Source organism: Typopeltis vanoorti, chromosome 2 (genome assembly GCF_054136105.1).
Source record: "Typopeltis vanoorti isolate ZY-2024b chromosome 2, IOZ_Tvanoo_1.0, whole genome shotgun sequence".
In the NCBI taxonomy this organism is placed as follows: domain Eukaryota; kingdom Metazoa; phylum Arthropoda; class Arachnida; order Uropygi; family Thelyphonidae; genus Typopeltis; species Typopeltis vanoorti.
Genome location: NC_143550.1, coordinates 28,094,076 through 28,113,084, shown reverse-complemented (window position 1 = coordinate 28,113,084; position 19,009 = coordinate 28,094,076). Strand labels below are relative to the sequence as shown.

At 34.7% G+C, this 19,009-nt stretch overlaps 1 protein-coding gene across 4 annotated transcripts in view; it reads left to right on the top strand.

Moving 5' to 3' along the window:
• Pfrx (6-phosphofructo-2-kinase/fructose-2,6-biphosphatase) overlaps positions 1-19,009 on the top strand; it is a 512,820-nt gene that overhangs the window by 212,548 nt on the left and 281,263 nt on the right. For all 4 annotated transcript variants that reach the window (XR_016549397.1, XR_016549395.1, XM_090404174.1 and 1 more), the window contains exon 8: positions 8,213-8,284. Coding sequence is in view for 2 of the 4 variants with exons in the window: in XM_090404174.1 (XP_090260300.1) it covers positions 8,213-8,284 (72 nt within the window). In the remaining 2 variants the exon portion in view is untranslated. The remainder of the gene's footprint in view (positions 1-8,212; positions 8,285-19,009) is intronic.

Genomic DNA, 19,009 nt, shown 5'->3' with positions numbered 1-19,009 from the left:
TGATTCTGCCAGAGAGGCATGTGGTGAGGTTGTGTGCAAGGATAAAAAAATCAGAACTCCCTGGTGGACACAGGAAGTTAAAGAGGCAGTGAAGGAAAAGAAGAAAGCATATCAAAAGTTCCTGGCAAATAAGTCAGCTTTTACTCTTACAGAATACAGAGACAAATGTAAGAAAGCTAAACACTGTGTAAAACTAGTTAAACAAAAGTCATGGGAGGACTTTGGCAAGAATATAGAAAATAAATATCAAGAAGGTGGCAAAATATTCTGGAGGTTGTTGAAGAAGCTTAGGAATGGAGGAAAGAGTGCTGTAAAAGGAATTAGAGATGATAAAGGTGAAATGAAAACAGGAGAAAAAGATATCCTTGAAGTATGGAGTAATTACTTTGAAAAACTGCTAAATGAAACAAGCAGTGATGACAGCACAGTGATAAAAAAACACTGACCAGGCATGCAGTCAGGAATACATATCCATACTTGAAGTAGAAAAAGCCATCAAAGGCTTGAAATGTGGAAAGGCAGCAGGAGTAGATGATATTCGACCAGAAATGCTGAAGTATGGTGGTATAAGAGTCTTACAGTGGCTGCACTGCATAGTTCAGAAAGCCTGGACAGAGGGACGAATTCCCGATGATTGGAGTAGAGCTCTCATAGTACCCATATATAAAAAGGGAAATAAAACTGCATGTGAGAATTACAGAGGTATTTCCCTACTGAGTGTTCCTGGCAAGATCAATGCAAGTGTACTTGAGAAATGGTTGAGAAGAATTGTGGAAGAAAAGCTTGGTGAAGAACAAGCTGGATTCAGGCCAAATAGAGGCTGTCAGGATCAGATCTTCACTTCACGACAAATAGCTGAGAAAGCATGGGAATATAACAAACATCTGTATTTAAGTTTTGTCGATTTGGAAAAGGCATATGACAAGGTGCCAAGAGAGAAGCTATTCAATATGCTGCAGTTATATGGTGTCAATGGGACATTATATCAAGCAATACTTAGTCTTTATTTGAGTTGTGAGTCAGCAGTTAGAATTGAAGGAAGTACAGGAAGATGGTTTAATGTTAAATCTGGTGTGAGACAAGGATGTACATTATCCCCTCTGTTATTCATTATCTATATGGATCACATTATGAAAGAATGTGGTATTAAACCTGATATCAAAATTGGAGATGTTAATGTCAGCTCTTTGCTTTATGCGGATGATGTTATACTTCTAAATAAATCCGCTACAAGTCTGCAAGATTCTCTGACTAAATTGAATAGCTGTTGTAATAGATATGGTATGAAGGTCAGCAATAAAAAGACAAAGACAATGAAAATAGGCAGAATCATTGAAAATGTCAACTGTGTTGTGAATGGAGAACCTGTGGAACAAGTAAAACATTTCAGTTACTTAGGCACAATTTTTACTGAAGATGGTAAACTAAATATAGAAATAGACAACAGAATCAACAAAGCTGGTATGGTGGGAAGTCAATTGAATAAATTCATATTGAATAAGAGATAAATTAGCCGGAACACTAAATTAGCTGTATACAAGACTGTGTTCAAACCAATTTTAACTTATGGATCTGAGAGCTGGGTCAGAAGTAAAACACTTGACCAAAGACTAGAGACCGCAGATATGAGAGTCCTGAGAAAGATTAGAGGCGTGAACAGATTGCATCAATGGCAATATCATAGTAAAAATGAGGATATTAGGAAAGAACTTGACATTGTCAGCATCCAGGAATGCGTTAGCAGAGCTAATCTCAGATGGTATGGTCACTTAAATAGAATGGGAGAGGAAAGATTAGCAAAACAAGTGTTCTTTGCTAGGTTGGCAGGAAAACGACCCAGAGGAAGACCAAGATATAGGTGGATTGATACGGTACAAAGTGCCTTAGACGATAGAAATATAAGATCTGATAATGTTGGAGTCTTGACAAGTAACAGACTGATTTGGAGGAAAATTGTAGATAGGAAGTTAGTAATGATGTAATTTTTTCATGTAGTACTGTCATATCCTGTACACCCCTTGAGGGTACATGGCAGGAATTTGATGATGATGATGACTAAAAAAAGGTGAAGACCTTTATAATTTGTTTTTGAAGACCATCTGTGAAGACTAGTGGATCATTTGGCAAAAGATGACGAATCATCACAATGGCCATTGATGTAGAGGAATCTTGAGGAGCATACCACTAAAAAAAAAAAAAAAAAAAGTCTCGGGTGGTCTGGTTGTCAGCACCCAGTAAGGACCCCTGCCTAGGGTCACATGTAAACACATTGCAGTAGTGTCTGACTGCTCCAGGTTACTATTCCTCATGTCCTGCTGTTCCAAAGATGGGGATCTACGTCTCGCCAGCCGAAGTCCGACTATGATGGGAGGCTCGTAAAAGGTTAGCGGCGATACATGTAGGAGCTGGTAGGAAGCTAACTCGACAAATCTTCCCAGGAGAAATGATAGTCTTGGCTCAAATCCTTCTGGAAGGTCTTCACCGGAAGCAAAAACTGGGAAAACTACCAACTTATACATTTCAACTCTTAATGCTAGAACTCACTTAAATCTGAGGAAAGATTGCTAGAACTGGAAGAAGCCTTTATTTATAAAATGGGATAATGGGATATAATTGGAATATCAGAAGTCAGGCACCTATCCATTGGCAGCTTGTACATAAGCACTGCGACACTGCAGCATCCCCAAGAAAAAAAATGAAAAAAATTAAAATTTTGTTTGTGTTTATAAATAACAATGCTTACAACATTATATAAATACAATACAACATGCTAAAGGTTACAGCTTATGTTTCAACATTGATTGAATAGTTAATAATTGATTTTGTTTGATTAACACTTTAGATTCCAAAGCAAATTTTCTGTGATCTAACGCAGTGTTGGAATTATCACTTTCAGTCAGTTGCAGCTAGACTTACCGATATTCGTTGGCACTTGTCACTGCATGTAACAAATGAATCTGACACTGCTTGTTGAGCAGTGTCACAACAGATAAATTGTATACGTGCACGTTATTTCTGTGAGAGACGAAACTTTTATTATTGGTGTGTGTTCGTGGTGAGGGTGAAATATGGCGGCTTGACTTCGAATTCACTTGTTATATGCAGCAACAAGTGCCAACGAATATCGGTGAGTCTCAAAATTCTCAAAGTGTGTAAATTTACATATTTGCATATTCTATGAATATGTAAATTTACTTATTGATAAATTGGTTACTGATTAGGAAAAAATGAATTATTTTTCTTATTTTGTAAATGCAGCACCCCTACTTAAAATTTTCACCCGCCGCCACTGCACCTATCTCAACAGATTATTGAAAGAAACTCTAATGTGATATTTTACCATAAATGCGAAACCATGGGTCTTCATGGTGTGGGATTCATAATAAAAAAAATAAACACAACATTTAGTAAAATTCAAAGGATACTCAGAAAGAATTGCAAGCATAAAAATAAAACTCACGAACAAAGAGATCTCAATCATTCAGGTATATGCCCCTACCTCAATCCATAGTTTGGAAGAATTAGAAGAGTTTTATAATTGCCTATCAAGTATAATTTTCAAAGAGAAAACACAAGAGTTATAGTAATGGGAGACTTTAATGCCATAATAGGATTAAGGACATCACAACAGAACAAAGTGCTGGGACCACATGGTTATGATTCTATAAATGTGCAAGGAGAATTATTATTTAACTTAGCAGCAAGTCATAATTTAACAGTAATGAATTCAATAGTCAAAAAGAGGTTAAATAGATGGTGGATTCATATTTCTCCTGATGGAAATAACAAGAGGGAGAAAAAAAAATCAACACAATTTCATTCTCTGCCTAAATTCAAGCCTATTTATTTGCTGTACAGGTGCTCAAAAATTTTAGATTTAGTACTAGAGATCATAGAATGGCAAGAGGAATGATCTCGTTATCAAAACAGATAAACAGGATTAAGTGTATGAAACCAAACAAGCCAAATGTCAATGTAATAGACCAACAATATATATGTATATGTATATTTCATCATAATTCCTGCCATGTACCCTCAAGGGGTGTACAGGATATGATGGTACTACATGAAAAATTTACACCATTACTAACATCCTATCTACAATTTTCCTCCAAATCAGTCTATTACCTGCCAAGACTTCAACATTATCAGATCTTATATTTCTATCTTCTAAGGCACTTTTTACTGTATCAATCCACCTATGTCTTGGTCTTCCTCTGGGTTGTTTTCCTGCCAACCTGGCAAAGAACACTTGTTTTGCTAATCTTCTCACCCATTCTATTTAAGTGACCATACCACCTGAGATTAGCTCTGCTAACTCATTCCTGGATACTGACAATGTCAAGTTCTTTCCTAATATCCTCGTTTTTAATATAATATTGTCATTGATGCCATCTGTTCATGCCCCTAATCGTTCTCAGAACTCTCTTATCTGCAGTCTCTTATCTTTGGTCAAGTGTTTTACTTCTGACCCAGCTCTCAGATTCATAAGTTAAAAGTGGTGTAAACATTGCCTTGTATACAGTTAATTTAGTGTTTTGACTAATTTCTCTCTTATTCCATATAAATTTATTCAATTGACTTCCTACTATACCAACTTTGTTAATTCTGTTGTCTATTTCTTTGTAATCTGATTGGTTTAGGACCACAGTGGCATTTTCCTTATCAGTTTTAATAATTTATTTTATGTTAATACATTAGTTTAATAATTTAGTTTGCATTGTCATTTCCTAAAAAATTAGAAGTATATCTAACCAACTTATAAGCTTATCTGTAAGAAACTATTGTCTTCAGTTAAATCTCTAAATAATTCTACTGCAGGAAAAATAAGATATCTCATACAACTAAGATACTAATAGATGAAAGAGAAATACTAATAATAACAGATTATATTCATTGAGAAATAAGATCGAATTTGACAAATTTGTCAAAAGAGAAATCCAAATTGATATGAAAAAAATTCAACACAAGTGAAAATATCCAAGGCAATTGAAAATAGAACCTCACTAAAAATAGAGCTAAAAATTGCCTTTCTGAAGGCAAAAAAAAATGGATAGATAAAAAAAAAAATTAGATAAAAATAGAAACATAATAAACAATAGAAAAGAAATTCAAGGCATCAGCAATGATTTTTACAAAGTCCTTTATACAAGCCATATAATTGGATCAAATTCAGCAAACAATAGTCTTATGGAAAATGTCAATGTTCCAACCATAACAGAAATAGAAATTAAAACTGCTATCAATGAAATGAAATGCAATAGGTGTTCAGGACCAAATGAAGTGCTTACAAAGCTTTTTAAATATAGGTTGGTCAGTTTATTACCATTATTATTTAAACCGTACAATAGAATTCTAAAAGATGAGACTTTCCCTAGACAATGATAATTCTTCTTCACAAAAATTGGTGTAAAATCAGATATAAACAACTACAGGCCTATAAGTTTACTATCACACAACTATAAAATTTTTACAAGAATAATCCTCAAAAGAATTTGTAACTATCTAGACTGAACAACCAAACGAGCAAGCAGGTTTCAGGAAAAAAGTTTTTACAATATACCATCTATGAACAGTTGATCAAATAATAGAAAAATATTTAGAATACAATAAACCTTTATATGTGTGACCTTTATTGATTATAGCAAAGCATTTGACTCCATAGAACATTACCCTCTTTTCTGTGCTATGAAAGACATGGGAATCAAGGAAAAATATATCCAGCTACTTCAAACCCTTCATGAAAATAGTCAGGCATCTATTAGGTTGGAGGGAAGTGACAACTTCTTTAGGATGCAGAGAGGCTTCAAACAAGGTGATCCCATTGCTCCCAAACTTTTTACAGCAGCCCTTGATGCCATTTTCAGGGACATGGATTGGGATGATTATGGTATTAATATTCAGTGAAAGATGTTAAACAATATGTTTTGCGGATCGTTGTTCTGTTTGCTGAAGATGGCTCTCAATTTAATCTGATAATCAATGAATTAAGCATAAAAAGCAAGGAAATAGGTCTAACAATAAACTATCATAAAACAAAAATATTGACAAAACATGAACAACATGTTTCAACATCAATGGGAACATTTAACATATTCCCATTGATGTTGAAAATACTGTAATAGAATATGTAGAGAACTAAAAATACTTAGAACAAATGATCTCCATGTCAAATCACTTTGAACTTGAAATCCAGTGCAGAATTGACAGTGCTGGAAGAGCTAATGGAGAATGAAGCATTGGATGAAAGGGGACCTCCACATTTGCCTAAAAAGAAAAATTATTAGACATGATTGTCCTACCAACTTTAACTTATGGTTCCCAGACTTGAACGCTAGCCACTGCACAGACAAAAAAAGCTCCAAATTTACCAAAGAGCAATGGAGAGGAGTTTACTCAGAGTATCCAGATTAGATAGAATAAGGAACAAGGACTTAAGAGACCTAACAAAAATAAAAGACCTCATTTGGAGAGGTAGAAAATCAAAACGAGACCAGGCAGGCCATGTGGCAAGATATCAAGATGATAGAGGTCAAAGAGAGCAACAGAGCGGATGCTAACAGGAGGAGTCAAAAAAATCTGGAAGACAGAAAAAAAGACAGAGAGACAACATCGAAAAACGGCTCGGTGTCACATGGACAAGAATGGCCCAGGATGGGCGAGAGTGGGAGAGGTTGGGGGAGGGGGGTGCTTTGCCCTGCAGTGGGACATTTAGGTTAACAACAAATCTTAATCGTAACCTCTACTTACCTCTTAATCACCATTTAATTTAATGCATGTGTCCTTGCTTATATACAACTACCCAGACACATCTAGTTTCCCTTAACTTTTCTCATTCACTCTCTATCACTGAACAAGTATCTTTAAGCATTTAACACCAAACCCATTGAAATGTAATCCATTCTACAATTGAAGCAGCTTGGAGATATCACCAATGTAAATGAAAATCCTTTCAACCATCAAAATTACTCGTACAACAGCATAGTGCACACCATTTCTTCTGTGTATTTTACTTACTGAATCATTGGTAATTAGCTGTCTGCCTCATATCATTCATGTAATGTCAGGCTGTGGCCACAAACTCTTTTGTTCTTCTTTTTACCTCAAAGGTAATTCTTTTATATTTTATCACATACAAACTTATCTCCTCTCAAGTCATTTGGTCTGATCAAGATAATCATACATTTCACTTTGTTCCATTTTCTTAAATATAGATTTCATGAATCCTTGCTTCCAGAAAATTTCATTATTCATTTATTCATTTAGCTTTGTTTTTACTTCATTTCACCTGTTTCTACTTTCTTGTATTCTCTATTACTTCATATGTTTTATTTCCTTTATTTTTACCTTTCCTGCTATCTGTCCAAGCCCTTTACTGTATGGTGTTGTGAAGAACCACACAGAAAAGAGTCTCAAAGCAATTATGATTTCAGACACCATACGGAATTGTTTTGCTCTCAATCATACACACTTTTTTTTTAACCTCTTTCATGCAGCTGTTATCATATTGCTCCATTTGAATTACATCATGCTGAATAATGCATGATCTTCATTCTGCCTAATCAACACACAGAACACATTTCTGACATATTTTAGTCCTGTCATCTTCCTTTCCCCCATAAACTATTTACATTCACTAATGCTACATTGCATGCGCTACATCTGATAAAGTTTTTATATCAAATTGAAATGAAGGCCTCATGGCTTCCATTGTTATGTTTTCTCTCTCTCTCTCTCTCTGCTGTATTAGTATATATATATAACAGTAAAATAAGCACTCACATGTTCACATAATTAATTAAAAATACTCAACCTAATCATTAATTAAAAATGCTCACACAAGGCTAAATACTGAAGTAAAAATGCTTTTCAGCAGCAACTACCATGCTCATAAACAGTTTCAGCAGTGCCATCTTCAAATGTGTTTTGTTCTTATGTGTGAGGAAAGAATAAGAATTTTTGTTTTATAATATAATCAAGATTTGATCAGTTATGAGCGATTTCTTTTGTACTAGTTATTTAGTTCTGTATAACTTTTATTAAATCTTTGAGACTTGGCTTTATCACTGTTTGATATTCATATATGCATTGACTTCTGATACCAAATTATTAAATTGTAATTGTAATTTAGTTATATTTTTGTTTTGTAGCATGTAATTTATATTGTGAAGTTTTGTATGCTTAACTGGTTTTCTGTATGAACTAATTGCAGCATGGTGAAAGTGATCTGAATATTCAAGGTAAAATTGGTGGTGATGCAGATCTTTCAGAGAGAGGCTGGGAGGTTTGTATGGTTTTTCTTGTATTTTTTAACTGTGTAGCATCTTGATGTCAAATGGGTTTAAGAAGGTTCTGGGATTTATATGGAACTGGTGTAATTCACTTCAAGTGAAGCAGTAAGAGGTTCAAGTATATAAAAGTTATTTTTGTCTTTATATACTTGAGTTGTTGTCTTTTTTTTAGTTAAATTGACAATTTTTTTTTTTTTTTTTTTTTTTTTTTTTTTTTTTTTTTTTTTTTATAAATAACTTATGAATTACATACATGATTTCACAAACAAGAAAACTTTTACTTTGCTCACTCTGGATTTAGAGAAAGATGTTGAAAGTTTATTTTTCACTTGGTCAGAAGACCTGAAGATACTTTCAGGCACAAACTTTGTTTGCACACACTTGGATAAAGGATTAAACTAAATTTATTATAGTCTGACCAAGCGAAAAATAAACTTTCAGCATCTTTCTCAAAATCCAGAGGAATTAAATAAAAAGGTGGCACACTTTTTGGCAGCTCCTATAGGAGGAGATGACCTTGCTAATGCTTCTGCCTGGTATCTCCACTTGGGGCCTGACTCCCACTGAAGAGACCTCAATAAAGGTCGAAACTAGTCTGGATAGTGGCCCTTCCCTTAACACGTTCATTGCCAAGCTGAAAATTGGAATTTCGTGTGGTGGCCAAATTTTTTTTACTTGATAGCGACGTCCGCACAATAACGCGTGATCGGCCGACCGGTGAGAACTCGCATCACGCGTGATTGACAATGAACGTGTTAGCACGTTCATTGCCAAAAATTGCATAACATTATACATAACCGCAAGGAGATGTGTTTTGCATTATGGGAGATACTGAGATAGGAGTTTTGGTAGCTTGCTCCACCTTTGCAAGGAGTTGCCTGGTGTTGTACCACTTTACCTCAGTCCTGAAGATACTTTCAGGCGCAAACACCGTTTGCACACACTTAAATAAAGGATTAAACTAAATTTATTATAGTCTGACCAAGTGAAAAATAAACTTTCAACATCTTTCTCTAAATCCAGAGTAATTAAATAAAAAGGTGGCACATCGTTTGGCAGCTCTTATAGGAGGAGATGACCTTGCTAATGCTTCTGCCTGGTATCTCCACTTGGGCCTGGTTCCCACTGAAGAGATCTCAATAAAGGTCGAAACTAGTCTGGGTAGTTTCCCTTCCCTTAATGCATAACATTATACATATCCACAAGGAGATGTGTTTTGCATTATGGGAGATGCTGAGATAGGAGTGTTGGTAGCTTGCTCAACCTTTTCAAGGAGTTGCCCGGTGTTGTCCCACTTTACCCCAGTCCTGAAGATACGTTCAGGCGCAAACTTTGTTTGCACACACTTCGATAAAGGATTAAACTAAATTTATTAAAGCTTAGGAGGAAGCTTAAATCTGTGCCATGTCATAAAACATTGCAAGGGAAGGATGTTAGTAGTGCATGGGAGATAGTTAAGGTTCATCTAGAGGAAGCACTATTAAATTTCATAATTTAATAATGTCATGGAGGGTGAGAGGTTAATCAGGTAGTAGTTAGATGAGTAATATTATTAAGCATGAGCTGCAGAAGAAGAAAATGCTTCAGAGGGTATATAGGGAGAAAGGTAACCAGAAATGCAAGTAAGGCAAAATAAGAATCTAGCCAAGCAGGCCAAATTAAATCCCAAAGAGTTCTTTCATTACTTTCATTTTCTCTTTTTTCTTTTTATCTCTTAATTCTATTCCCACTGATGTGGGAATATAGAGGTAGGATATCAGCTCAAGTTTTGCAAGAATGTGCAAGGGAATTGGCACTTTCTCTGACTAGGCTGTTTAATTTAAGTCTCAGCTCTGGTTCTTCTGAGTTCCAAGGGAATGGAAAGGGGAAAAATAATTCTCTGGTATAAGAGAGGTACTAAGACTGCAGTAGATCAATCAGTATCCCAGGCATGGTAGTAAAAGTACTGGAAAAATTGGTCAAAAAGAGAATTCAAGAATGGGTGGATAAAAATATGATACTGTATATTACGAGGGGAACATGGCTTTTTGAAGGGTTGGTCGAGTCTTAGTAATTTACTAACTTTTTATAAGAGTAACAGCTAAGTCAGATAAAGGAAATGGCTACATGATATTCTGTTGGAATATGCAAAGGCATTTGACAGAATACCACATGCAACTCTGTTACACAAATTAGAACAAATAGAGATGGATATGACACTGGTTATGTGGATAAGTGGTGGCTGCTGGAGTGATATCAAAAAAGTGTCATGTGGAAAGGTAGAATCTAGGCAAAAACGGGTGACTAGTGGTGGGACCACTACTCTTTTATTTGTACCTAAATGATATATGAAATAACTTGAAAGAAAATATTCAGTTGTTTGCTGATAATGCAAAATTAGGTAAACTAACAGCTAATAAAGGCGATGTGGAGAGCTTGCAGGATGATTTAAATAGGTTGTCAGTATGGGCAAAAGATACTGAGTGTCAGTTAATGTGGAGAAATGTAAAGTTATGCATTTTGGGAAAAATAGTTTACAAGTGGTGTATCACATTGATGACATTGTATTCCAGGAAATAGATGAAGCTGGAGATTTAGGGGTAGTGGCAGACAGAGAGTTAAAGTTTAGAGGACATATTGCTAAGGTTGCCAAGATAGCCTATAAGATTACTTAGTTATTGAAGAACACATTAACAAGTAGAGATAAGGAAGTTGTTATTCCTCTTTATGAGGCCTTGGTACATCCACATCTGTATTACTGTGCTCAGGTCTGGTCTCTTTGGTTTCTTGGGAATGAGGAAGTGATGGAGGAGATTCAGGTAGGCAAGCGACCAAGATAGTGATTGATCTGTGGAATGTTCCCTATGAGGATAGATTAAGGATGTATGGATTGCAGAAATTGGTTGATAGGAGACAAAAGAGGGAATATGATAGAAACATTTGAGTTGCTTAAAGGGTTTTGTAGGATTGATGCAGGGGAAAAATTTCAACACTTGGTGGCTACAGGGGCCAGAACAAGGAGTAATCCCTGGAAGTTGAATAAAGGTATAGATAGAAGAGTTGTGAGGACTAGATTTTTTTTCTTGGAGAGTTTTGAATGGGTGTAATGGGTTACCAGAGTCAGGTGTCTGTGCTTTGTCTTTTAATGGGTTCATGGAGTGGTGTGATAGATTATGTGGATAGTTTGGTCTCTGACGATGAGTCCCTGGACTCCATGGAGGTACCAATACAATAATAATAATAGATTAGTTAAGACAGTGACTTCACTGATTTCTTAACATCACAAAAATAATTTACTCAGTGCTTATCAAGTTCATTTGAAGGGTTCATGTGAAGTATAAATTACTTGAAGTTTGGTTGGTTTGTTGGAATTTCACCTTAAGCAACTATGGCTAGAGTGTTATGCCTGTTTTCTCCAGCTAGTTTATCAGTTTTGCAGATAGTGCCATAATTTCCATGGGAAAACCTTTCCATCTCCATATGAGATTAGCTAAACTTACTTTGCATGATTTTAAAGTTTTGAGTTTTTTCTGCTAAATGGAAATTGATAAGATCTTTCTATCCAAAGGGCAGCTATCACATCCTGCTTTCAGTTTTGTTACAGTGATGCAATTACTTTAGGTCTAGTATTGGGAGTAATACTAAGAATTGGAAAGAACCAGGTCTCTTTTACAAAACAATCATCTAAACTTTTGTGTTGTTCAGAATTATACAAATTGGAACACAAAATTTGTACATATTGAATAAGGAAAAAGTTTTTAGTTAAGAAATATTAAGTCAACCAAAGCATTGGTAGTTTAGTCTTCCAACATAATTAATATCATCAGGGATATCGTACAAATGTAACAGAAGGTAACATTCAGAATTCAAGTTTATGCTTAAGTAGTTTTGCATTTAATTCTATCTGGTTAAAATATGGCACCCATAAATAAGTCAGCCTCTGCGTATTTACATAGTAATAAAACATATTGTAAGGATAACTTTTCGTTAGGAAAACAGTTTCCAGAGAGCCTTTAATTTTCTATATCTCTCATTCACTCCTTTTAGGGATTGTCGTGACGTTCTATTTTCATGTTGTGTTCTAATTTACCATCTAGTTTCAAGTCACTCTTATAAATAAAATAATTAATTGCGAATTGATCACCGATTCAAAAGTAGGGAAATTTATAATTATACTGCGCCACCCTATTTTAGATTAGTCTATATAAAATAGTAGGATCAGTTCTTAATTAAGTTAGCAGTCTTCTCATTAGGCCGAATCATTTATTATTATTCTACTTGGCACCCGCAAGATTCGAATTTTTTATGAACGGTGCAATAAAAGGGAGTTCAGGCAAACACAATATTTAGATTAACAAAATAAAACATTTAATATACGATATATAGCAAATACATGAATTCTACTTTTAAATGAAACAATACAAATAACTTAATACATCTTGCTAAGTCACTCATTCCAATTCAATGTTCTAAACTTTAACATTCAATTCACTGCTTCAAAATTATAAATTTTCTTAATTCAAGTTAATAAAACAAAACTTCTCATTTGATCAGTCTGCACACATCTATCAGTTGTACTTAATGTTTAAATTCACAGGAAGCACTAATCAAGGTAGACAATATTCCAAGCAATCTTATTTCGGACTTTGAACTTCGAAGATATGTTAATGTTAGAATAAACAAATAAGTATGACTACTCTTACCAGATACAATCTTCAATACATCAATTAATTGTGAGCACACTTATGAATTAACTTATTTATGTTAGCGGAACACATTAATGAAAATTCTCCAACGATTTAACTGAACTACTGTTAATCGCGCTTCACTACTCTAAAAAAAAAACCACATCAATAAGGCACTGATAATTTTCCTTGTTTGCTTTTCTCAAACTAGTTAATTTCAATATAATTCTTCTCAGGGCAACATAGAATTAAGACGTAATCCTAGACTAACTGGAACTAATCAGAATTTTCCATTGAATGTCCAGTTCTTTATTTATCCGGTTACGGCATTAATTTTCCTTTACAACACAGCTGACTTCACTTGCAGCTAAGTATATGATTCACTATGTTTTGGCTCACTTCTAAACACTATTCTCATGAATTTCTGCCCTAGAGAACTTATAATTTTCTTCCGCTTCCTTTGCTTGTATCCTACCTTCCTTCCTGCTCCGCAAAAACTTCCTCTCTTCTCTCTAATTAAAAATCTTCTATTACTTTTCCTCTCCTTTCAGTCCGAAGATCACGCTCTCTTCGACTCGTGCTTGTTTATTTCATGCGTCTCCATGACAACAAATGAACGCAAACATTTCGCTAATGTAATACAATGCTCTACTACTACATGAGTGATTACATAACGTTAAATTTTCACAAATAAGAATAAACAGAATATTTGAGCTACTTAATCAGCCTTTTCATTACGTATAGAATTAATTATAATAATATTTTTCGTTACATCTTATATATTTTAGTTATCATAAATTCTGCACATATTATTGCTTAATAAATTAATAGCAGGTTAAGTTTAGAATAAATATTTAAATAGTAATTCAAAATTAAGGAATAATAAATAATTTTTATACAAATCATGATTAATACATAATAAGCAATGTTAAATGTGAATGAAAAAAAAATAAATTACACAACATAGTTTCATTCACAATTTAACAGGGATATCTGGCAGAATGCAAGTTTTATGCTTAAGTAGTTTGCATTTAATTCTATCTTGTTAAAATCTGGCATCAATAAACAAGTCAGCCTCTGTGTATTTATATAATAAAACATACTGGAAGGATAACTTTTCCTTAGGAAAACAGTTTCCAGAGAGCCTTTAATTTTCTATATTCTCTCATTCACTCCTTTTTGGGATATCTCTTAAGTACTTCAAGATTTTGCTATTAAACATTCAGGAAGAATTATTGATTGATTGAATAAATAGTGAAATATGTCTGTTATATCTGGGATTCACTGGTGTGATATAAGTAAAAATATGTAGCAAATTCTATGAAGTTCATAAATTAAAGATGCCAAGAAATTATATTCTTGATTTAATCCTTTATCCAAGTGTAAGCAAATAGTGATTGCATGCGAAGTAACTTCACGACTGGGCTACTTGTATTGGCATCTCTTTTGGTTTGGCTCCCACTGATGAGACCTGAATAAAGTTGAAACTGGTTTAGGTAATGGCCCTGCCCATGATACATAGCATTATACACATCTAAAAGGATGTGTGCTATGCATTATGGGATACTAAGGAAATTGATGTGAAGTCATTAGCCTCCTTACAGAAGTAGCCCAGTCATGAAGATACTTCATGTTCAAATATTATTTGCTTACATTTGGATAAAGGATTAAACCAAGAATATAATTTCTTGGCATCTTTAATTTATAGTATAGCCAAGTGGGAAAACTTTTAACATCTCTGAAGTTCACAATAACATGAATGTTTAAATTTAAATAATAAATTCATTGCAATTTAATTGGAATGAATTTATTATTTAAATATAACATTCATACCATAGAAAATATTCTAAACTACATCACTTGTCAAGACCACAGGAATAGTTCTTTTTAGTGGATTTCTTTTAGAATAGCAGTGTGTTTGACTTTGGGATTTCTCAATAGTTTGTTACAGTGAATGAGTTTGTTCTAATAATGAGTGCTAACTGTTTTCAATTTTTGGATGTTGTGTAATTTTATCATGAAGTGAGCACTTTTTTGAGTGCTGACACAGCAATTGCACATTTGCATGAATTGTATGCATATAAAATGAAAGCATTAAAAAAGCATAATAGTTTAAATACAGTTGCTACTATACTTGATTTGTTATAAAATCAAGTGTATTAAGTTATATTTACAGTTTACAATTATGTGACCTATGAACTTGAAATTCCTGTCCATCATAACTCTAAGATTCCTCTCACTCACCAGTTTCTCATAGCATAATCCCAACAATGTAATATGACACTGGAAATCTATTTGTGCCAGAGTACATAACTCTGCGCTTACTAACATTGAATTGACATCCATTATCATTGGACCACAGTTCCAGCCTATTCAAATCATTCTGTAAGTACCAGATATCAGTAGCATCCCTACTTGTCCTGCTTATCATTGTATCATCAGCAAATGAACATTTCTGTCAGATTCTTCCCAGATCACTAATGTATAGATTGAACAACATGGTCTAAGAACTGAACCCTGAGAAACAACACCGGTCACCTTAAATCTGGCAGATTCTCACCCACTATATACCACTTTCTGAAATCTATCCCTCAGCCCTCTGCCTAACCAAGTCAATAGTTTTTCTTCCAATCCCATATTCTGCAGTTGATGCAACAGCTTTTCATGTGATATTCTATCAGTCCAACAGTGTAATAGTGTATCCATTTTTTCTCCAACTCGGCTATATCATTATTATAATTATGAGCACATTTCGAAAGCATAACTTTCCATTAGTAAGCCCATGCCATTCCTTGCAAAGCATAGAATGTCTGTTAACCCATTTCTATATACAAATTCTTTCTAACATCTCTAAAATCATCACCGCAACAGACAGGTCAGCTTTTATGCCACCCTTGTATAATGGAATCATCATACAATACATTCTTTTCATTCCTTTGGGATGTTTTCTAAGCTAATACTTAATTATTATTATTATTAAGAGAGATCTCTAGGGAATCAGAGACTCATTGAGAGGCCACATATTACTTGCACCAGCTGTCATACCTGTTTTTGAATTTATTCACACTACTTGCACACACAACATCCAATATCAATCCAATCAAATCATGCACCACTCAATGAGAGAAAAATCTACCTGTCACTGCCTTCTTGATGGCATTCATTCTAAACTTCTGAGGTACCCTCTCATCCTCTCCCCACCCTCCATAAAATGAAAAATTTCATGTACTGAAATCTTGTTGATGACCCTTTCAGAAGGTTGAAAGTCTCAATTAAAATCACCCCTCTTTCTCCCACTTGTTAGTATGTGCAGTCTACAAATTCCCAATCGATTTTCACAATCAGTATTTCACATATGATATCATTTTTAACATTCTCCTTTGCACTCTCTCTCTCTCCACTGTATCAGAATCACCATGGACAGTACAGTTGTACAGTAGTCCCACTTATCTGCGGGAGATACGTTCCAAGATCCCTAGTGGATGCCTGATACTACTCGAGGATACATTGTGGTTGGTGGGTGAATTTAGTGCTCCTGAAAAGTTGGTGATTTTTGTCTGTTTTTATTGTGTTTTCCCTTAGATGACCCTTTCAGAAGGTTGAAAGTCTCAATAAACTCACCCCTCTTTCTCCCATTTGTTAGTATGTGCAGTCTACAAATTCCCAGTCTGTTTTCACAATCAGTATTTCACATATGATATCATTTTTAACATTCTCCTTTGCACTCTCTCTCTCCACTGTATCAGAATCACCGTGGAAACCAGGAGACCAGACCTGCGCACACACTAGTTTAAGTATGGTCTTATAAAGCCTTGTAAAGAGGTAAAATTAATTCCTTATCTTTACACATTAAAGTTCGTTTTAGCATTGCAATTATTCACTGAGTTGTACAGTAGTCCCCCTTATCTGCGGGAGATATGTTCCAAGATGCCTAGTGGATGCCTGATACTACTCGAGGATGCATTGTGGTTGCTTGGTGAATTTAGTGCTCCTGAAAAATTGGTGATTTTTGTCTGTTTTTATGGTGTTTCCCTTAGAAAATCAAAAAGTGATATATGGGGGATTAGGGTCTGCAAGATTTAAGGTAACATGTGGTGTACTAATCAGTGTCCACTATTATTCAATCTGTACATTAATGATATTGGGAAGGATTTGACAAGTGACATACAGCTATTTGCTGATGATGCAAAGATAGATATGGTAATCAGGAATGCTGCTGATATGCAGTACTTGCAGAAAGATTTGAATAGACTGGAATTGTGGGCATGGGAAAATGGGTGTCAGTTCAATGTCAGTAAATGTAAAGTCATTCACTTCGGCCTGATTAGATATCCAGTGTCGTATTATATTGGTGGGATTAGTCTAAAAGAAACTGATGAGGCTAGGGTTCTTGGAGTGTTAATAGATAGGAAGTTGAAGTTCAGGGGCCATGTGGCAAAGATTGCAAATACAGCTCAAAAGATAATTGCAATGCTGAAATGAACGTTCATATGTAAAGATGATATCATTTTGCCTCTTTACAAAGCCTTGATAAGACCTCTCTTGGACTATTATGCTCATGTCTGGTTTCTTCTGGTTTCCGTTGTGATTCTGATATATTGGAGAGAGAACAAATGAGTGTTAAAAATGATATCAGAATTGTGGAATACTGATTATGAAGACAGATTGAGAATTTGTAGACTGCAGACACTAGCAAACAAGAGAAAGAGGGGGTGATATGATTAAGACTTACAAACTTCTGAAAGGGTCTTACAGGATTTCAATCAATGGAATTTTTCAATTTATGGAGGGTGGAGAAAGGATAAGAGGGCATCCTTGGAAGCTGAGAATGCAGGCCGCTAAGAATGCGGGGGTAAGGGCTAGATTTTTTCTCTCAGAGAGTAGTGCGTGATGGAAATGGATTGCCATTGGATATTGTGAGTGCAAGTGGCATGAATGAATTCATGAATAAGTATGATAGCCTGTGTATGTGGTCTCCCTTGATGAGTCTCTGACTCCCTGGAGGTCTGTTAATAATACTACTACTACTACTACTACTAATAATAATAATAATGTTTTTTTCCAGTATGTAGTATTGATAAAATGCTAAAACTATGATAAAGTTCATCATCACATTCCTGACATGTACCCTCAAGGGGGTGTACAGGATATGATAGTACTACATGAAAAATTTACATCATTACTAACTTCCTATCTACAATTTTCCTGCAAAACAGTCTGTTACTCATCAAGACTCCAACATTATCAGATCTTATATTTCTATCGTCTAAGGCACTTTGTACAGTATCAATCCACCTATATCTTGGTCTTCCTCTGGGTAGTTTTCCTGCCAGCCTGGCATAGAACACTTGTTTTTCTAATCTTTCCTCACCCATTCTATTTAAGTGACCATACTACCTGAGATTAGCTCTGCTCACGCATTCCTGGATACTGACAATGTCAAGTTCTTTCCTAATATCCTCGTTTTTAATATGATATTGCCATTGATGCAATCTGTTCATGTCTCTAATCTTTCTCAGGACTCTCATATCTGCGGTCTCTAGTCTTTGGTGAAGTGTTTTACTTCTGACCCAGCTCTAAGATCCATAAGTTAAAACTGGTTTGAACACTGTCTTGTATGCAGCTAATTTAGTGTTTTGACTAATTTCTCTCTTATTCCATATGAATTTATTCAATTGACTTCCTACCAAACAGCTTTGTTGATTCTGTTGTCTATTTCCATATTTAATTTACCATATTCACTAAAAACCATGCCTAAGTAGCTGAAATGTTTAACCTGTTCTTTAGGTTCTCGGTTCACAACACAATTGAGATTTTCTACGATTATGCCTGTTTTCATTGTCTTTGTCTTTTTATTGCTGACCTTCATACCATATCTATTACAATAGTTATTCAATTTAGTCAGGGAATCTTGCAGACTTGTAGCGGATTTATTTAGAAGTATAACATCATCCATATAAAACAAAGAGCAGACATTAATATCTCCAATTTTGATATCATGTTTAATACCACTTTCCTTCATAATGTGATCCATATAGATAATGAATAACATAG